The following is a 21,178-nucleotide window of genomic DNA, read 5'->3' as shown; positions in this document are numbered from 1 at the left end:
GCAGCGTACTTTATGCTGACGACAAACAATTTCATTCGAATATAGTATACGCTCTGGTTGTCGATCCGCTGGCTGCTGCTCGACTTAGATACCTTGGGCGGCCCCGCAGCTTTGATCGTGATACCTTTGTCCTTGCGGGCTTGGTAGATTCTTGTCGGTGTCTATATCGCCAGCGTGATAGCATAAACAAACAGCTTGCAATGGCCTGTTAGCTCTGTACGGTGCTCGAGGTCGATCTCAAATTAGTATGACTTTGTTTCTCCATCTGAACTTGTTCAGCTCATTGATCCATGCTTAGTTTCGTCGAGCTAGAACCTGGTTAAGAACCGCCCGCTAGCATCACATCCAATAGTGCCCCTCGTACCGGCCATTGAACACATTTTATATCAACCTCATCTCGTCTCGGGTGAGGACCTTCCCATCAAGTGTTAGTATTCTCCGGATCTGCTACCCGTGCTCCACAGATTTTTCGTTTACATTTAAGCCAAGGCAAAAAACTAGGCTGCATGATCGTATCGGTACGTGCATCTTGGGATCTCCTTTATTATATTTATACTAAAAACGAATGTCTATATGACATGACAGATGTTCTAAATATCTGGTCACCCGCTGCTGCCTAGTTCCGACACCAGGGCGGCCGTATAGGCTTGATCATGCTCCCTTTCCCTCCCTCGGGCCAGGCAGAGTCCGTATCTCCGCTTTCTATACGCAAGCACGATGACGTTCGGGAATAGCGTGCGGTGACCCGTATCGCTTCCGAGTTATCCTAACCACTAACTCGGTATTCTCTCTCTTCGTATCAAAAATACCACTCATGACTCATCGATCGATGTTCAGCTGCGTTGAACGCCTGGCAGGATGCCCCCATTCTAACAACAGCAAAAGGCGTAAATAACCCACATTGTTGAGAACTATCGCCCAGGCATGGGCTCGACCGGTGTCCCATCCCCCGGAGAAATTCGTCATTAGGGATGCAATAGGTCCATCTCTCTCAATGAACCATGCCAAGGGAGCCAATCCGCACGCTCAGCTTGCTAGTGCGTGCCATACTCGTTAGATATTTGTGGTTGATTCTTCTCAGGTGCAACCGTAGTAGAGACCTTGCGGTGAGTATCCTGCCCGCCTATACAAATCTAAGCTCAATCACTATTTTTCGAGTTCCTGCGCTCTTTCTGGGTGGCTCTGTACATTGTTCAGCCTCCCTTCAGATGCGGATGATCCTACCGAAATTCATCATTCACGATGCTGGACACGGAAGGCTCAAATCCGAAAGTTTTATGTCTTCACTTCATCCTCTTTCGTAGCGCGTTTACGCATCTAGTTTTACTCGGACGCGTTCAAAGGCCAGTTCAGAGGTATACCGTTATAGTTTGAAAACAGCTTGTTCTCGTTATCAAAAGAATCAAAATTATTCTCATTACGTGTTAATTGAGTATACTGAGCCTTGTTTCTATGTTTGGTCCTCTATACCGAAATCATAGTCCTTGTTTATCACCATCAGCCTGTCTCGCTGCCATCCCGGTAGAGACGCCAACCATGATGCATCATAACAATTCCTGTATAAGCCTTTGGGGACTGCCTGTAGTTCCGATCTCCGGCAAGGAACACGGATGCAAGCTGGGTTCCCCGGAGTTGCACGTCGTCCAATAGGACAGGCTTTATCCTCGCGATAAAATCCATCCAGTCGATGGAGGAAGGCAGTAAATTCAAAGCTACGCCACTTGGGAGCGATGATTCTAAACTGTTTGTGTCTGATGGCTGGGACATCTGGGTCAGTCTCGTCTGTGCTCATGGCCGCACGCTCCAGCTTGCTCAATAACCGGGCGTGCCTAATCATGCGTCTTGCCTTAACCACCTTCCGACGACTCGTTAGCAACTGTTTGATGATATCAGAATCATCGAGACAGTCTGTTTATTGGAGAACTCACGGTGTCCCTTCTTGATCTTTGTGCTGACAATCGTTGCTCCTCATATGTGGTGTTCAGCGATGCTCCTTCAAGATACTTCTTATAGCGAGTCTTGACATATTTTACGTGCCGATCCAGAGCTTCTTCCGTCTTCTCCCTGTCCACGTAACCGGCGGGAATATCCTCTTTGCTCTTGAGTATACCGCTCTCCCACTGGTGCATAAAGTTATCTACGAAGACTTGGCGCGCCACCTCGTTAAGAGGGAATTCACGCCATGGTTTCGTGAAGTCGACGCGGAAATCCTTGATGGTGCAGGGTATGAAAGCGTCCACCTTTGCGTACTCCTCGATGGTTTGTTCATCCAAGGGAGGTGGCATGTCCATGAAGTATTGCGGTCGGTACCTTTTGACTTTAATGGCCTTCTTAAAAGTCCTTCTAATCAGATCCTGTCACCGTTATTTAGACTGACTGGGTGTCGTGAAGGATCTGGATACAACCTACCAGCAAACCGTTCCATGCTGGGCCCTTGCAATCCTCATCATCATCCTCTTCGCTGTCGTCGTCACTGATATCGTCCTCGGCTTCGTTCTTGTCCTTCTTGCATTCCTCTGTATCCGCGTCATCCGTGTCTGAAGAAGGACCATGTATTCGACGTCTCTTTATAGCGCGTGGCTTTTTGGGGCTCTTTTTGGGACTCTTCCTCGGGGAAAAAGAAGAAGCTTTGTTTAATGCCTCCACTACCTGAGCCTGTGTTTCGTTCACTTTGACCATTTGTTCCAACACGGTCTCCACAGTCTTCTGAAGCGCTGCGGTGGATACCTCAACTGCCTCCGTTACGTTGCCCATCTTCTCCAGGAGCTCAGAACCGATGAGTAGGCCTTGATACCCAGCTTTCGAAGTGCGTTGTTGCGTGGCGTTGGTCATCTCTACGTCACGTTCTCCTACGCCAGAAGGCGTATTGATGCCGCGCATGGGAGATACAGGGCCAATGCGATCAGACCCTCCAGGCACTTCATTATCAGGAAGACGATCCGAGTCGCAAGCAGGTTTGTTAGCACCATCTAGAGATCAATGTTAGTCAGCCTTCTCAGGCAGCATTCTCTGTGACGGACCTTGCTTATGTGGACGGCGGCGCTTCTTCGAGCTGGTCCCTTGTGCGCGCTTTTGCAGTGGGTCCGCAGGAGGCTGGATCGCAGGCGGCGGGCTCACAGATAGCGGGTTCGTAGGTCGCTTTTTCTCAGGTTGCTGGTTCGAAGGCGGCTGAATCGCAGGCGGGCTCACAGCTAGCTGGTCTGTAGGTGGCTGGTTCGAAGGCGGCTGAATCGCAGGCGGGCTCACAGCTAGCTGGTCTGTAGGTGGCTGGTTTGAAGGCGGCTGAATCGCAGGCGGGCTCACAGCTAGCTGGTTCACAGGCGGCTGAATCGAAGGCGGCTGAATCGCAGGCGGCTGGTTCTGCGTAATTTGCGCGGGTCCCGCGTCTTCGGCCTGCCGGCCACCGTAGGGCAACCCGAAGTGGTAATAACCGTATCCTGGAGGGTAATGTCTCTGAAGCCCCGCCACAGGGAATGGCCCGTAAGGGTTAGGATATGGACGAAAGCGTGAGTCGGATTGTTGTCGATATGCTCTGGGGTGTTGATAGTGGGCATACATTTGCACCTGATTAGACGCGGGTGGCGGAGCGAGCTGCTGATAAAGGTAGGGTTGTACGCCATACATTTGAGACTGAGCCATATAAGCTTGAGGCGGATTTGAGTTTGAAACTGCATACATCGCGCGAGCCTGACGATCCTGAAGGGATGGGATGCGATCGAGATCATTGCCGCGGTCCTGGACCACCTGCTGGTGGTGAGGTTGCGCTTCATGCATCGCCTCGTCCTCATCTGCAGCGTCTACAGTTATTCTCGTATGTGTAGATTGCACCATCTGAGCGGCAGAATCGACAAATTTCACTAGTTGTGAGTTGAAAGAATCGACGTGTGAGGGATTATGGTGGGGGTCGGGAGATGTCGGATGAGTTTGTTCGTGTCCTGGCTGCACAAGTTGAGGCGTTTCCGCCGCTAGCAGGCGCTGACTGGCTTCCGTATCATCTTTACGTTTGGGATCTGCATCCTGTCCGAAACATCAGCGAAGGCTCACGTGTATAAAAATAAAAAGGTTCGCTATACCTTAGACGGTCGGCTAGTGGTCGGAAAATCAGGGCTGGAGGGCTGCTTCAGCTGACTGGCATAGAAATCTCTTTCGGGGCTGCCCAAATCCAGGCCAATCATGGATGCGTGATAGACGGATGATGGCTCCTCATCACTGCTGCTTGACGTCCCAGTTTCATCCTCGCTACTAGCAAGGATTCTCCCGACGGCGTTTTCTTCGATCTGGTTATGTTCCTCTTCGTCCAATGAATATATGCTTAGTTGCTGCGTGAGCGCTTTCATTTTCTTCGCAACGTGACGTGCTGATTCCTTGTCTTCAGGGCAGCGAGGAGGAGGGGTCTTACGTTTCTGCGAAGATGTAGGTTCTTCTTCGTCCAAAGAATAGATGCTTAGTTGCTGGGAGAGCGCTTTCACTTTCTTTGCAGCATGACGGGCTGATTCTTTATCTTCGGGGTCGCGAGGAGGAGGGTTCTTCCGTTTCTGCGAAGATGGGTGTCCTGCACGTATCATCTCCTAATACAAAAAGTAAGGTCACCAGTCTAGTGGATTCGAAGATTCAAGTATACCTGAACAGAGTGCTGCTCTGTCCAAGGGACAGAATCATAGCGGCTTTTCAGTGGGTATATAGGGGGCTGATCCTTCAATGATTCAGTATACATGCATGGAGGGAGAGGAGAAAAATAACCTACCGCCTCGGGCAAAATCAAAGCTTTACTAGTTCCCGGCTCAGGCTCTGAATCCCAGCTCGCCGGTCTGAGTAGAAAAGTAGCTCGACTCTGCTTCTCGTGGATTGTAAATCAGATTAGGATATTGTCTATCTTTGAAAGCAAACAGACCGTTCGCAGCGGGTCCGACGCGCTTGAGGCGGGTTGTGGTTGCGCCGAATCAGAACTCTCAGGAGAGTCTTCGGACATGGCTATGGGTCGGATAAAAGAACGAAGACGATCTCAGATGTGACTTCGCGGCGCGGATGCCTTCAAGCTTCACGGCGGTTGTTCGTTCGACTGAAAAGAAAGTAGCGGACGGAATCAACTAGCTTGCTGGTGATCACCAAAGCTTGTATTTATTTTATTTTATTTTATCTTATTTTATTTTACGGACTGATTAGGAGTTAAACGTCAGACCTAATAGCTTGATGCGCGGTCAGTTGAAGGGGTTGCTGTCACTGAAACCCTTTTTCTTACCTTCCTAATGTTGCCTTGTCATCTTAGGCCGTCAATTAGGCCACTGAGACCCTCGGGTAACTTGTCAACTCGGTACCTTGAAGTGGTGCAACTCGTCGACTACGTGCCGACCTAATCCTAATAAGTCATTCAGTCGCTTAGCTTATCAGGGTATCAACTCGAACTCTGATGCAGATGGTCTGTATGTAAACTTTCTGAGTTCTGCTACTAACCTCCCGCTGTCTTTAGATTCATTCTCGCGAAGATCAACGATCTCCTATGGTACTACACCATTGTTTCGACGAGCCAGCCATAGCAGTCCTATGCACATTCCCAAACATGTTTCGTAACGTGGGCCGAGTGAGGGCTGTGGTGCTCGAATTCGGCCACAATCGTGAGTCTAGCTCAAGGTTTTTAGAGCCAGTTTATAACCGGTCGATATTTCCAAGGTTTCCTTACACTGTTCACGAAATCACCGTTTGGAGCTGAGCCACAGATTCATCTTCAACAGAAGCTGACTCCGATGTGGAGAGTTACCGCAACGGTGAGTAGATGGCAGCTAGCGCTTATTAATCGGCTGCGGTTTTATGTTGACTCGAGGACATTAGGGATCATCAGCGTCACTTATCTCACTGATCGGACCGACGTGCAAAGAGGCTTCAGAGGTTCAGCCAGCTCCAGAGGAGTGGTTGATACAGTTTAAGTCGCCTCATGTACGAGAGAGCTTTGAACAGACCATCGGTGGCGGTGGTTGCGCCTGCGCATGCCACATTCCAGTACTGGTCTCTGCTACGTTAGCAGAAGAGCAGGGTATGGAAAATGGAAGTGGCTTGGACTTGAGCGGCGATTGCTTGCGTTCAATCATATGTGACGAAGACCGGGCTTTGTGCAATCAGTTTGAAGGAAGGCACTAGTAGTTACGTAGATAAAACGCTGCCGCACGAGGCACTCATGTTGATTCCGTCAGCATGCAGCTCAGCACTTACATAGTACAATGTTTTTTAAATGGATGAACGCACACATTATGATTGGCACGACGGCACCCGGACTCAAGCGTTCGAATTCACGCGCTGACGTTCATTGCGGTTGGATGATCATTATGCGGAAGTATTGATGTGTGGAGTGCCGAGCGCAGTAACCAGAGGTAAGTACCTGAACTCTAGCAGAGTGTGTCAAGATTGCCACGAACAAATGCCTCTCACTCCTCATTGCTCGAAGGCTCCGATCTCAGCAAAATCGAGCATAGATCACCCCTTTCGTCCCGTCCACCTAGCCCTTGTTATGTCTGGTATCATATTATCGTACAGCACATGCCAGGAGCAATGTTTAAGCGCCTAGACGTTCTCGGCACGAATTCTGCCAGCGATGCTCGCCCATTGACACCCATGCATATGGCTGCTCTGCTCACCGCCGGTCTTGCCCAGCCTAACGTTACGGGCTCCGCCCAACCCCATTAGTGCCGCCGGACGTTTTAGGTGTTGATCGACGATCTCTCTACGTCGTGAACGACGAGCAGGAGACGAAGCTGGACTTTGCAATCTCCTGCGGGCAGAAGATCTAGCAGCTACGCCATACCTAATCCCGGTCCATTCGGCCATGGTAATCGGTCAATAACGTTGCCTAAACTCGTAATCCACTACACGGCCAGACCTCTGGTCCGAAAAATACCAACGAGAGTACAGCACCTTTAGTACGCCCTCGTCCCCAAAATTTGGGGAACAGAGCAGAAGCAGGCTGATCACGAGTCTAAGCGCTGCCCGATCGCTTCAGATCCTTTCAGATCCTCGGAGTGGCGTGCTCGCTACTCAGCGCTCAGCGCTCAGCACCTGACACATGATAGCGGGTGCAATTGTTACCTTTCACTGGATCTTACCTTGGAGCTACTCCACTCAGTTGTCAATTCCGTCGGGTCCGCCCGGATCTCCGGAGCAGCTGCTTCCGCAAGCGACAGCGTTACGGATGAAGTTTTGAAACCCCGCCGTAGCCGCTTGTCAGCTGCTGCTGGTGCCTAGCTTCGGGCCGAGGCTGTGCATCGCTAGCTCTTGTGGCGTGCAGGTCGTCAATCGCATGGCGTCCCAGCCATCTCTTTGGGTGAGCACCCTCTGACAGGCCTTGGTAGTCACGATGACAATGTTATGGATTGCGTACCGCCCATTCTCCTTAACTCGGATATTGGAAACAACGTTGGTATCAGAGAGTGAGACCTGATGGAACCAAGGAGTAAAAGGCGTAACTTAGCGCCTTGCATCAACGCCAAATTATCGTCGAGATCTACTTTTCGTCTTTGAATCTCTTCGTCTCTGCACCCACATGAAAAATCTTCTTCCTGTTGACAGATCTCGAGTCTTCGCCGTTGTCCTGGCCCACCAGCAACGGCTCCTTAAAGGAACAAGAGATTCTTCCTTTCACGCCTCGCTGAGCATTTACTCACTCTCTCGAAATGCCTGAAACCTACCTGCCTGAGCTCTGGGGAATAATGGCTATCTACGTGGGTGACCGCGGCTGGCTCCGGAACATGCCTCTCGCCGTGGACATGGATTCTTACCGAGTCGGTGCAACTCCAATTGGGAATGACATTCCTATCAAAGGCATCCATTTAAGTAAGGCCCTTCGTTCCAGAACATTTCAGATGTCTAACATCAAGTCGGAACTCATTAGACCCTCGGCACTTTGTTCTCTTTCACGCTACGGACATGAACGGCGTAAGCAAGTATCACATCACCGACGTTAGCACATCAGGGACCTGGGTAAGCAAAGCTCTGTGGCATCTCCGTTATCCTTGTTTTTTGACAGTGTGTGTTAGGTCAATGGCGTTCGCTGCGCCCGCGGGCGTAAGCTTGCCATTTACCCAGGCGCTAAGATAGCTACGGCTCTCGATAACAAAGGATACTGTAAGAATTTCACATGAACCGACGCCATGTCCGTAACAACATCGTCTAGATTTCGAGCTTCGTGACGGTTCCTTTGATGCGGTAAGGAAATCCTGGCAACTATATCATTCTCTACATCTAATCACTCCTGTAGTTTTCCCTCGAGTACACGTTTTCGGGACGGTTAGTGTTGTATCTCACTGGTGTACTTGGTGTATCTGAGACTTGCATCCTTGATCAGCATAGGCCAAGGTTCCTTCGGGAGTGTATATAAGGCTGAGCGCCTGGCCACGGGAAAGTCATACGCTGTAAAAGTACTACGCAAACTCCCCTTCCCTCCGATCAATCGCAGAAACGCGCCCATTCTCAAGGAGGTGTTTATTCTGCAAGGGCTTGGTCATGTCAGTCATCGTGTCTTTTAAGTCATCAACCCGCTGACAATCTAGAAATGAATAGAAAAACGTCGTGAACCTCCACGCTGTATATGAGTCCCAGAAAGACATTTGTTCGTTTTCCTATATTTATTCTTATTTTTGGGCCTTTGACATCGACTCGTTTGTTCACAGTCATCGTCATGGAGCTGATGCGCTACGGCGACTTGGATGGCTTAATCAGGAAGCGCAACAGCCTGGGTGAGTGCAACCGTCCACCAGCAAATTGTGAATAACCTGTAACTCGTGTGTTCTCCTAGATGAGACAACAAGCCGTCTCTCACTACGAGAGATAACCTCTGGGCTTGAGGTGAGAAGCCGTCTCATGTTGCCGGCGCTTTACTGAACATGAGCTGCTCCTACTGGTAGTACCTTCACTCGTGTAACATCATCCATCGGGATGTGAAGCCCCAGGTGAGACTATTTTTCCGAGACCAAAGCGTTGTTTACTTGTATGATAACTCTTCTGCAGAACGTTCTCATTGCCAGTCTCTTACCTCTCCGCTTGAAGTTGACCGATTTCGGCATATCAAAGGTGGTGACAGACAAATCGTTTTCGAGGGTTGTTCATCCGTCCTGTTTGTTGTTTCGACTGCTGATTCTTAGATGTCAGACGATTTGCGGAACCCCTATGTACATGGCACCGGAAATCTATGCTCCTGGAGCGAAGGTCGACCACTCGTATGATTTCAAAGTAGATTCCTGGAGCCTCGGTGTCACCCTCTTCCGCATGTAGGCGCTTCCCTGTGGCATATATATTTTGCTTCTAACGCTTGATGAATCAGGCTGTGTGGAAGATACCCCTTTCGCACGGAAGATGAACCTGTTGCTCCCGATTACGAGGATAAACGTAAGATACAATGGGGTCGTCTCCCTGATGCGATGCTACGTCGCAGCAGAGGCAAGCATGTTCTTTCCTTGACCACCAGGCGCATGCTGATACTCGTACCTCTTGTTTCAAGTTTGCGGCCTGCTGCGCAAATTGCTTGTGCACGACTCAAAGCAAAGGTTGTCCATCGCTGAGGTGGAACAGCACCCTTGGACGAATGTGGGCCGCCCTAGTACTACTCAGAAGGAGAAAAGCGCCGCTAGTACTTCCATAAGGTTGCAAAGGATGAACCTGGCCCACGATGCGTCGCACTAAAGGGGAATTGCGTCGACAGGTATGCCCGTTACCTCTTAGTATTAGTCAAAGCAGCTCAACTGTCTATACCAAAGGGGCATTAATTAATGAAGTAAAGTCGACCAGCGTCCGATAGGTATGAGCATATGTATGGGATTTAAGGTTTGAAGTATTTGGTCTAAGAGACCCTGCCAAGGGAGTGCCGTTGAGCGTTCATAACTACTGCCAGTATCACTTCCCGGCCTGTAAAGCACACGCGACAGGTCGCCTATGATTAATTAAACTTTCGGTAGCCATTTATTGAATTCGGAACTGGCACCAGCAACTTGGCTTCCACTCCCTCAAACACCGCCGGCTATATCGATCATGACTCTTAAAGTTACGCCCCTGAGTGGTCACCGACCCTTATCATCCTTTGTCACTGCTTAGATGATAACTGTATAAAACTAAGCATTGCTCTGACTTGCGTATCGATAGACCTGCTATGCGAGGGAGTCTGAATTGTCGAGGATATTGAGGAACTATTGAACATTGAAGCTGAAGCGCTGAATTCGGTCGATTACTATATATATCTTGAGGACTCGAAACCTTATTTAGCCATGTGTTCGGATTCTACGCTTCCCCCTGTGCGACTGTTTCCGATCTCGAGTCTCTGAACACTGTCACCACCATCTGTTATGTGGTGCCTCCACTCGGCCCTCGACTGGATTACCTGCTGCTCAATTATTTCGGCTGGAAATAAACCATCTGCGCTTGCTTTTCAAGAACCCGTGATCTCAGATTCACAAGAGAGCAGGAAGGCATCCAAAGTGAACCTCTCTGAGCTCAACCTGTTGCCGCGTTTGCTGAACTTCATAGTGTACGTCCGTGCCAACGTTCCTCGAGCGATACCCAAGTTCCCTAACATGTCCTCGTAGCTAGGCTCTCAAATAGAGACTGGAGTTGATTCAAGGCGAGCGGATACATGGAGGAGCAATGAATTTCCTCACTCACCTGTGCAGGGTCGCTTTCTCGCTTCTTTGCTATCTGGCTTTCGTTCGCGGTCGCCCGTCTCTTCAATGTTCGCACAACTACAAATCACAGCTCCCTTTCCGTCTCGCACTCTGCTCCCTGCTCACCTTCATCGGGGTTACATACACCGGGCGCATCGACGACAAGCCATGGCAGCAGCCCTTTCGGGCGCTGCTAGGGGGATACTAAACTCCGGAAGTTTGGGAGGTCAAGGGAATGATCAGGGCTGCGGCATCAGAGGAAGAAGAAGACAAAGTGAAAAGTAGACTGGACGGACGCAACGCGCGAAGAGGCGGATAAATGTCAGCATGGATTGAGGAAAGGTAAGCAGTAGTACATTGCGCTCATTGGTCCCCCCTCTCCTCTCCCTTCGTCACGATTTGCTTGTTGTCGGCGTCCACATTGTATGTATGCTCGTTACTCAGAGGTGCACCCCCAAAACACAGGCACCCCGAATATACACGTTCGAGAGTGCGATTGCGACCACTACGAAATTCTCGGAAGCACGAACAAGCGACAAGTACCTGACGCAGAGTCATCTGCCTTGCAGTTTCAGTGAGTTATAATTTAAGCCGCGGATAATACTGGCTTTAGCGACTCCACTCAATCTAGCTCGCAGATATAATGTCACTTTGGATAGTGACGAGAGTCTATAAGGCATCCCGTCGCTCTAGTGCCACAAAAGTAAGCCTTTCATTTTTCCATGCATTGATACTACGCTGAGCGGTTTAGCACTCAGTACTAATAATTTCTATCGCAGGACGACCTATGGCATACCCCAGCCGGGAGTCTCAAGGTGGTCTCAAGGGAAGCCATAGATAGGCAGCAAAGAGGGACATTTTCGAGGTCGAATGTGCTTTGACACATTTACTGTGCGTCCTACCAACACTTAGCCGAGTAAACTTCCAGGATTAAAACCCTTAATTTTAGAATCGTCAGAAGTGAATCTCTTCACCCAACGACGAATCGTCATCAACTATCCCAATATACTCTTGATCGCCTATCAAGACGCCGACAATGGCAGGTGATAGCAACTCTTCCCTAATTCAATCAAACTGGATCAGCGGAACGGGTTCGTATAGCGTATCTTACGCATTGTTCAAGCATTAACACGCTCTTAGATTACGTAGGCTGATATTATATTCTCCAGCACGCGGCCTGCGCCCAAATGCCAGTCTAAGCGACGTGTCGATGTGTTCCAGCCTGGTTTACTTCTGTGGTTGGCTATATCCTTGGCAAGAGAGTTCTTTTCCTTTTGGCGGGCTTGAAAGGATGTAGGAGCAGAAGAGTCAATAGCAAGCTCGTATATCTCAAGAGAACTTCTCAGAATTTTCAGGTGTTGATGTCCCGCGATCTCAAGAGCTGAGAAACTTGGTTTATGAGATTATACCTACAACACCCCTCACGAACGGGATATAAACACCGAGAGTTCCAGAGAACATCGCAAGGCATGCCGCTCTATTACCTTCCGACGCAAAACTTATGCTTAATTCTATATACGTAGAGCCGGCGTACCAATGGCTCGTTACTCGCCAAACCCAGCGGGCGAAGCCGAGGACTGAACCTCTCATGACGTGCGGCATTCTGACTCTGATTATAGGCAACTAATAATTTGATATCATTTCTAGATGCCATGCGCTGGGCGCATAAGGCATCTAGAATCCTTTGGGTAAAAATGTACTCTGTAGTCTGCCTTAGTGCGAACTGTGAGGTATCGTATCGGCGAATGACCTCCCAGGGTAGCGGTCTGTTCACTACGGACGTATATCCCATCTGATCTAGGGGATTCACATGATCTTCTTTTCTTTGGCATTGAACGAATATCACTTCAAGGACGTTGACGTGAGTTGTTATATCCGAACAGCCATTCAGACGTTTGTTCTATTCTAGTGACGCCCTCATTTAGGTTGACATTAGTGAACACTCGAATGAAACCTGGTCGAAGTTCAACCGCTGGTAGCATGTCATCGAGTGCGTCGGCCACTTCTCCCAATCCTTTATGTTGGAATTAACATCTGTTAGACTTTTGCTATAATGACAGACGGTCCGGTGGAGATGTTGAACTGACAGGGTGTACACATACGCGTTTCGGAGATGGTTTGAGTCTTGGCACATTTACGAATGGTATAGGCTAATCCAAAGTTCACCCCGTACACCGGAGTGAGCTCCAACGGCGGACTAATGGGCCTGAATGCCTAAAATGTGTCCTCGCTTCACTTTTGCTTCGAGTGGATACTGACGACTTCTCCCTCTGCTTCTTGTTAGGTACACCATGATATAAATGTCTCCCTTGACACGCCTGCCCAAGGTTCCAGAAATTTCTTGGAAGATCGGTTCGGCCGATATGGACGGTATATGACAGCCCAACTGACCTTCTTTGTCCGCGTTCCCACCAAGGAAACTATTTTTCCTCGAGCACGAGAAGTCCAAGTCGAGGCAGGGGGCGAACAGCAGGCTGGTGTGCTTTTAGAATATCCTTACAACAACTCCGACTCTAACGTTCCACTTCGGTTAGCTAAAGGGACTAAAACAAAATCTCGCTGGCAAGTTCATAAATGTAGAAGGTTCGAAGCGAGCGAAGGGCTTGATCAGTCGCTCACAATGCAGAGGATAGAGGATTCTCATCCACATAACCATCTACATCCGACGACCGAACGCGGGCAATCCAGTGGTGATTCCCACCCATTTTGTTCCATTTACCATACCCAAAGACATAGGCAGACATGTTCATACCGCCCCTCGGGACCATCATCAAACTAACACACGTCAGCGGGCTAGATTCTCCTGCTCACAAAGGCACCTTTGAGAGAGCCACGTTTTTAATCTTCAGCAGGAGGTGTTTCTATCGTTGCTCATGGTTTCTATGTGTAAGTTTCTGGTGTTCTGTTGTCAACTATGAAACTGATTGGCGTTTCAAGACGAGCTTCCGTATAGGATTACTTAATCGGATAGTGATGATTCTTTGAAATTCGTTTGCTGATGTTTTGAATCAGTTTAATCTTCTAAGCATATCGTGGTAAGAATCATTTCCTGAAGTGAACAGATAGCCCGATTTACATTTCGCCTAGCCTTGGAAGTTGTAGAAGTCTTCTCCGAAGGCGACTCAACAGAAGTTGTACTCGGTTAAACCTCGATACTCTTTTCTATGCGTACATTGGATGGCAGTAGGATCGAAACTGCTAGCGAAGGGGGAAGCGCGCTAGGCCGAGTGGGACAAATATGAGGATGGAGACTTACAGCAAACGCTCTGCTTTATACTCAGCCAACGACGTGATAGCTTTCGCATGCTACTTACAACCAAACATACTCTATCGCTCTTACTATGTCATTCGCACGACTTAATCGCTCGCTCTGCATTTTTACTGGCTCGCCAGCGCTTAGCTGCACCATAAGTTATTGCGGCGGTAATAATATAACCATTAATCGGCTATTTCTAAATTCGGTGGACATTGTCGAGCTAAGAATGACCACAACAGACCCGACGTATGGAGGTATCTTGTAAGGAGAGGTGATATGTCATGGATGGTTCAAGTACTGTAACTACCGTTTGCATCCTGTATCTCTTCATGAAAGCTCAGAGTTGAAACCCTTCACCCCACCTCCGAGAGCGATAGGCTGTTGTTGAGTAAGAAGAGTAAGACAACGACGGGTGGTTCACTCTGATAATCATGACCCAGGATAAGGCTAGGGCTACGCCAGCTAAACACCAGACTCCAGCCGCCGACATGGTTTTAAACTTGACGTTGGCGGGAAGAGGTACAGTCTTGACAAGACGATGGAATGTACAACATTAATGCGGGACTGAAGGAGATAAAGACGGACATAACGCACATTTTTGAGGATGAGAATCCATTCCTGGAGATCTTGATTTTTATACTTGCTCCACCAGCCAAAGAACGATAACGCAGTGCGATCTTCAGCGACACCCTCCCTCCTAAAAGGAGCCGTTATCCAAGTAGCAACGATTTGACCACTTGAGAATCTAACCCTGAGTAATGGCGATATCGTAGAGTCCTCCGTGCGTACAGTTGAGGGGCCTCCAGTTGAACCTTGCCGGGACTTAGAAGTCTCTAGCTCGCTATCGAGGGTGGAAGGTTGATGAACGTTGAGGGTCACTTCTGCGATGAGCTCTCGCAATTCGTCGACCTCGATTGTGAATGAGGAAAATTTGCTCTGCAAATCTGTCATAGTTTCTTCAAGAGTTGAAGCCGTGCACATCTGCTCCTTCAATGAGTGCAAACAATTCTCCACGTGTTGCAACGTGTTGGAAAGAGTATTGAACTGTGACCTAAGACCAGCTTGTTCTTTCTTCAAACAAGTTAAAGCTGCTTCCGCCTGAGCAAGTCTGCCGTCTTTGGCTCCGGAATCGACAGATTGGCGTTCCACGATGTCTGCTAGTCGTAGTTCAATGTCTTTTGAAGATGCTAAATCATCGCTGAGTTCCATGGAGTGGGAATATCCATGAACGTTTACCTGTCTGTTTCTCAGCATTCGAACTCAAGGCTTGACGAACACTGTCCACTTGGTATTCTACTTGTTTCAGGGCTCCGTCCCAAGTAGCCAAGGCTGCGGTATGACCAGCCTAAGCCATAAGACTCAGTGACGAAGGTAAGTTGCCAGAGTGCCTGACGTACCCCTTGCGAAACGAGTTTCCGGATGTTGTGGGCTTGAAACTTAAGTTTATCATCGCAACGGCTGGCAATCTCATTGATTTCATCCACCCGCTTTTCAGCATCTTTTAGTTTATTCGTCATATATGTTGTTGATGCTCGGCACATTGGATGCCAGGTCTGAATAGTTGAATCCGGGCGTAGGTCGGTGGGCAGCCGGGACGGGTGATGATAGTCGCCATCAAAGGCAGGGATTGAAGTATCCTCTTCACTAAGGAATAGTGCGTCTGCATGGCCAGGAGACGCAGGCAAAGAGTTTTCCATCAGCACCAAGTTATAATTGGAGATGATGCTAGAGGATGATGCGCATTCAGATGGTTGTGGCAGTATGTTGATGATGGTATATGGTTGAGTGAAGTACGCTTCTAATATAGGCTGGACACGCACGTCGCACGGCTCGACTAGTATTCCCGACCCTGACTAGGTCGGACTCTCCAAAGAGCCATATCATATTTCCTTGGCCGCCCTAAACAGTTTTTGGACTGTATAGCTTGTTGAGGGACTTGAAATAAGTCACTGAACGGCAATTTGGACGAGGTCGAGGCTCATCTAATTTGTAGTCGTGGCTCTCGATAATACTTACTATGCGTTTCGCTCATGATCATCTCAACTTGAAGTCGGAACGTGGCAACTGAGACAAATCGCCCTTGATAAAACGAAGGCGTACTATACGTACCTCCGACTCGGAGGCACCTGTACAATAGATGATAATGCCGTGTCACTGCAAACCATATAGCCACAGCATACTGTAAATTCAACTAGCCGCTGGTCGTAATACTGACGAAACGCTTCCTATGCCCTGTATATTGTGATTGAAAACTCCTCGTAAGCGAAACCTGATTGGACAAGACTGTGCGCGGTCTCGTGAGGAATGTAATCAAGACTTAGGAGAAACACCAAGAACAAGTAAACATAAATCTCCAAGCCACGGTGTTCTTGGAACTGCACGGGTCAACGCGTTCACTACCTAAGTTGTGTATATCCTTATTGTATTACCTCTCTATTGAACGACAGGTAGCAAGATTGACCACCTATTAGCCGTGATGGGTCATTACTGCGTTGTGCGATTCTAGCGAGGATGTCACAAAATCGAGACGAGGGGTTGGAGTTACAAGTCCAAGACGGGTAGTATAGCGAGCGTTGATAGTAGAGTAAAGTGCTTAAAGTTTATCATTACTGTAACCCATCCAAAAGCAAAATCGCAGTCATGACATCCTCAACCAACATTGAAGCCCTCCGTGCTCCATCCGCACGGTCTGATGTTCTTTGAACAGCTTGTCTTGCCCGGATGAAGCTAGTGGGAGGTAGGTGACCAGACGCTTCGATGAATACACGTCAAGCTTAAATAAAGCCCTACGAACCGCTCTTATTGATGTGAGAACATCGAACCAGACAGGCTTATACTCCTGCTTGGGCGTCGCAGGCGATGTACAAATACATCCAATGATTTGCTTTTTGCAAAGTATTTGAGGATCGTACACAAAAACCTCGGCGCGCTCGGTGATTAAAGATTGCACGAGCATGATGGATGGGAAACCCAAGTAACGCCGGTGTCGGCCTTGAAATCGAGTCCGGGGGTAGAGGTGTGTTACTACAACGTCGAGTGCATGAAGAAGAAGTTCATGAATATGTATTACAGCAGACATACCTCGGTCGTTTTAATTTGATGTGTCAGCAGCTGTCTTGGCGAACCACAGGTTCCGACACACCCATCCCACGTCCGAACACCAGCACTTGGTAAAATCGGGGGGATGTTTTACTTCCGAAGGCTAGAAGAGGTTGAGAAGGTCCTTCTGGAAACACGAGTTAGCGAAGCTGACACGGAGTGCGCAGGCAATTGAGTCAGAAAGCCTGTTAAGACTAACGGCATGCGAACGCCGCGAAGGTCGTCATTGATCTTGCTTGTACCAAAACGCGTTGATAGAGGATAATGAAAGAGGGGCGATGGGTAAGGAACGCATGGGGGCGAGCTTGGAGAGTTCCCAGGACCAAAAAATGCCACGGTGAGGATGCGTTCCGTACTGCAGAATTTGTCATCCGCTATGTTGAACGCATATATGGGGAGCGAAGGAGTACGCACTGGTGAAATTTGCCCCACAGAACCACCCTGCTCAGAGTCGCATAAACCTGGAATGCGTGACTGAAGCTGTGAAGCATAGGGATCGGCCAACCTGCTTGGCCTCCCCTCCCTTGCTCATCCTCAAGAAGCGGTCCCCAGGCTAGCTAGGGTAGACGTGTTACCAGAATGGATGCGACAACGGCGCTGGAAGAGCCATTGGACCTAGAAGCGGAACGTATTCACGATGGGCTCGCGGACGCCGGTCGACCCGGCTGGGAGGAGGTGTGCATGCACAATTGTTTTCTTGTCCGTGTCGGGTCGGGTCTTCGTCCAAGGGTCTCCAAGGATGAATGCGAGGCGGTTTCCCGCCTCAGGATAGGCGAAGAGCCGCGCAAGAGTTGTAACTTCGGTGGTAGAGGCAGGCGGTAGGAATTGTTCATCGCGTCCAAGGTAAATGTCGATGAAAGTCAGTGATTTCGTCGCCGTACTATTCGCCACAGGGACGTAGTTGAGCTAGAAGGGCTTGGTCCTTTATGTCAGGTATATGAAGGGGGCGAGCGTATTATGATGATACACACAACAGTGTCAGCCTTAAGCTTCACCATCCCAACTGGGATGGACTGGTACAGTATGTCGACGTTGGCTTTAAGTGCGACAGCTTCACTCTAAACCCCCCTCTTTCGGGAGAACAGTTTCCACGCTCGATTTGGTCCGACCGGCCTTGTGCATTCATTGAGTACGTAAGCTGAATATTTCTGGATCCACTGCGGCTCCCGGCCCATTCCCAGTTCCTCGAGAAGCTCATCGTCTGAAAGCTCTCCCTCGACAATCTCATTAAAGGTTCAGAATGAGGTATAAATTTAAAGCAATCATGAATATGAATGCATGACCATGGCTATTAATTGGTCGAATGCGTTCTCAGACCCAGGGTCTTCGGCTAAGTCCGTACGTCGCGACGTGGGCATCACTGGTAACTTCAAGCCTTGCTCAGGTCCTATCCCATACCACTCCTTCGCGAGTTGATCAAGACTTTGGACCGACATCGATGCACTATAATGCGTTTCCTCCGAGCTTCAACATTGGAAGTCTCCGCGAACTTGTAGATCTCCATCCTCTGAACGCCTCAGTACGGCCTTAGATCCTTTCATCCAAGCTATAATCTCACTACATCTCAGCCCTCTTGCCGCTCATCTTCCCGCATCGACTCATCCTTTCTCTTTCTATTCTACAGTACATCGCGCGTGTCAAAGAAAGGCGTTGTAGTATCGCCGATGCACCCGATCCGATTCGTCGTTGTTGAGCTCATGGTTGTTGCCGGGGTCGATCTCCCGGCTGAGGAGACTTGGTGCAAAATCGCCAATTCTGGCCCGCCAGGGTATTATTCTGGCTCCCGTGATGAGAGTCAAAGGGAAGATGCAGCGGGAAGGAGACGAGACGAGCAAGAGCGGGACAGGAATATGGGGAGGGCACGAGAGTACATAAAGGCTCGGGCGCTCAGGACTGTAGGTGTTCCCGTTTCTCTTCCTGCTTGCGCTGGTTCTGACATGGAATGCAGGGGCGGAGAATGCGGACTCGCATGGCTCTGTGTGCTGAGAAGCGAAGAGATACCTGCTGGTGAAGATTTGTAATGACCCGTAATAATGCGTGTTATACCCCCAACCAGCAGATTCCCGATATCAACTTCGGAAAGCCTCAATTGAGCTCCTCGCGGAGTTTTCACTGGCCTCGGGAAGTTGTTGATCGGGCGAATGAAAATGTGAGTATAATATCACAGTGCATTTGATAGTCACGAACCTTTTATGTCATAGTCTTCACATACTTTGATATGTTCTGTAGCATACACAACCTCGTTAAATCCTTAACGACGCCCATACACGTCCCACCAGCCCTTCCCCACGTGCTTCATCCGAGGGCTATGTCATTCGGCTTCGATCTTCGAGCCTAGGCGATGGTATACTTTTCGGCCGCCTTCCCCAATCTTAGGTTAATATTATCTTATGCTACTTCTCTTCTTTGTTGCTTACAAGCGCTTGTCGAGTCGTTACCGCTAGAACTTTTATAACATTGGGGTTTGATCAATCGCAAACTCTAATCTGATGCCAATAAGAATGATACTGCGTTCGATTTTTGAGTAAAGGTATATCGTTGGTTACAGCGCTAAATTTTAGAAAATACCAATCTACGCTTCGTCCTCGTCATCGTCGGAAACAGCTGGAAGTTTGAAATTTTCTGGAAGACCTTCCCATATCTCCAAACGCAGATTATTAGATATCGCTTTTACCGTGCTGCGACAGGCTTTGCACATCCCGATTCCATTCCCATCTTGATCTCCATCCGAGAGCGCTCTCAGATCTCTCAAGACGTCGGTCGAGTGAGCTAGCATTCGTACCTTTATGTCGAAAGTTGTCCTGTCGCATTTGGGGTTGGAGTTGCGGCAATTGGGCGGCATATTGAGCCGGTGAGATTCATCCTCGATGAACTGGCGGATGCCCTCTCGTCCGTGCAACAGACATTTGAGGTCCTGGAGGGTCAAGAAAGACCAGTTTGCGGTGCGGTCTCCAAGTGACCGGGCGTCATCAATGCGTTCTCGAACTGGGTGGTCGTCCATCTGTGCAAGGTCGCAGGAGATGTCGAGGCGGGAGAGGTGGTAAAACATTGATGGTAAAATTCTATGAAGGTCGAATTCGCGCGCCAGTTGTATTGCTGAGCCGGGCTCCGGGAAAACGTGGTCGCTGCAGGGGAGGGGGGACCAGTTTTCTTCGTCGCGACGTCGTTGCCAAAGGTCAACCTCGCCTTCAAGGCGCTCCCATTCTGGTAGGGTCTGTGGCCAGTCCTTCTGCAGTTGGCCGACTACCATATCCCACAAAGTGTTGATTTGGTACTTTTTTGCCAGGCGCAGGAGGCCTCCAACCTTCCTTGGTGTTTCGGGATCATAACGTATAAGCATGTATGTTCTGCTAACGCCAGTTAATATAAATTCAGATTAATGAAGCGGGCACTTACGTTGAGTGGTAAAAGAACCTTAGCAGATCACGGACATCGTTTGCTTCATCGTACATTCTCAAGAGGGGTACGCCTTCGAATATGCTGTCAGGATCCGTGGACTCGGTCGGCGGGGCAGGTAAAGTGAACATGATGGCGAAAATTGGGGAATGCATTGCAAGCACCGATTTGTGCACACGAAAGAGAAGACATTCCTCGTCCGGTATAGCGGCGGCGATGACAATGTTGCCGTCAAAGAAATAGAGAGAATGGTCCTTCTGGTATCCTAATTCTAAGTCGGTTGTGGATGATTGAGACATGGCGTTAGATGAGATTCAAGACATGAAATTTTTGGAGACCGCTCGACGATCCTGTGGGAGCGTGCGAAGTTAGGTAAATCCTCCCGAAAAGGGTAAACCCTGTTGCTCCAGATCTAGATCAGACGCGAAGTGGCGGCAGTGGCTGCACCATACGCGTAAGGTAAGAATAAATTAGGGAAGCTACAAGCACCTAAATTAGATCGCTTGTGGGCGCGTAAATGAATGGACTTGATTATTGATACTTTCGCTCGTGGCCATTTGAGGGTCTACTTTTCGTTATGAGTTTGTTTTTATGAACTTCTAGTACGCTGTAGCTTCTCTGCTGCTGAACTTATTACTCCGAAAAGATTGTTATTAACGTAGGTATCATTTCGTGATGCTGACGCGACCGCATCCGTCTGATCTTTTTGTCGGGCCTGGATCGTTTCTCGGTCGCACTTATAATCCTTGTTTTTTTTTCGTCGTCTTTCCGGGCTTCCCTCTGGCTTGTTCCC

General features: G+C 49.1%; 5 protein-coding genes across 5 annotated transcripts; 2 read left to right on the top strand and 3 right to left on the bottom strand.

Annotated features, from left to right (window-relative positions):
• Window positions 1-1,450: 1,450 nt before the first annotated feature.
• On the bottom strand, window positions 1,451-4,969 carry CONPUDRAFT_75398 (uncharacterized protein; the record flags this gene model as incomplete). The annotated part of the gene is made up of 8 exons (XM_007773646.1): window positions 1,451-1,876; window positions 1,929-2,354; window positions 2,410-2,969; window positions 3,021-4,017; window positions 4,074-4,568; window positions 4,622-4,693; window positions 4,745-4,831; window positions 4,892-4,969. 8 exons carry the CDS (start codon window positions 4,967-4,969, stop codon window positions 1,451-1,453), a joined length of 3,141 nt encoding a protein of 1,046 aa, XP_007771836.1.
• Window positions 4,970-7,658: 2,689 nt separating this feature from the next.
• Window positions 7,659-9,663, top strand: CONPUDRAFT_75397 (kinase-like protein; the record flags this gene model as incomplete). Its single annotated transcript, XM_007773645.1, has 14 exons — window positions 7,659-7,818; window positions 7,877-7,965; window positions 8,022-8,109; window positions 8,159-8,190; window positions 8,243-8,271; window positions 8,330-8,489; window positions 8,545-8,593; window positions 8,655-8,720; window positions 8,780-8,829; window positions 8,889-8,933; window positions 9,009-9,097; window positions 9,126-9,251; window positions 9,305-9,369; window positions 9,482-9,663. 14 exons carry the CDS (start codon window positions 7,659-7,661, stop codon window positions 9,661-9,663), a joined length of 1,230 nt encoding a protein of 409 aa, XP_007771835.1.
• Window positions 9,664-13,756: 4,093 nt separating this feature from the next.
• Window positions 13,757-16,846, bottom strand: CONPUDRAFT_75396 (uncharacterized protein; the record flags this gene model as incomplete). Its single annotated transcript, XM_007773644.1, has 11 exons — window positions 13,757-13,832; window positions 13,891-13,940; window positions 13,975-14,034; window positions 14,312-14,416; window positions 14,485-15,077; window positions 15,127-15,235; window positions 15,288-15,550; window positions 15,711-15,789; window positions 16,000-16,016; window positions 16,549-16,642; window positions 16,685-16,846. 11 exons carry the CDS (start codon window positions 16,844-16,846, stop codon window positions 13,757-13,759), a joined length of 1,608 nt encoding a protein of 535 aa, XP_007771834.1.
• A 722-nt stretch (window positions 16,847-17,568) lies between these two features.
• On the top strand, window positions 17,569-19,010 carry CONPUDRAFT_75395 (uncharacterized protein; the record flags this gene model as incomplete). The annotated part of the gene is made up of 4 exons (XM_007773643.1): window positions 17,569-17,807; window positions 17,966-18,122; window positions 18,305-18,327; window positions 18,614-19,010. The coding sequence occupies 4 exons, from the start codon at window positions 17,569-17,571 to the stop codon at window positions 19,008-19,010; spliced, it is 816 nt and encodes a 271-aa protein (XP_007771833.1).
• A 551-nt stretch (window positions 19,011-19,561) lies between these two features.
• On the bottom strand, window positions 19,562-20,684 carry CONPUDRAFT_75394 (uncharacterized protein; the record flags this gene model as incomplete). Its single annotated transcript, XM_007773642.1, has 2 exons — window positions 19,562-20,336; window positions 20,386-20,684. 2 exons carry the CDS (start codon window positions 20,682-20,684, stop codon window positions 19,562-19,564), a joined length of 1,074 nt encoding a protein of 357 aa, XP_007771832.1.
• Window positions 20,685-21,178: the final 494 nt, after the last annotated feature.

This window comes from Coniophora puteana, assembly GCF_000271625.1.
Source record: "Coniophora puteana RWD-64-598 SS2 unplaced genomic scaffold CONPUscaffold_11, whole genome shotgun sequence".
NCBI lineage: Eukaryota > Fungi > Basidiomycota > Agaricomycetes > Boletales > Coniophoraceae > Coniophora > Coniophora puteana.
Note: the sequence above shows the minus strand (reverse complement) of the source record. Positions and strands in the feature narration are given on the sequence as shown.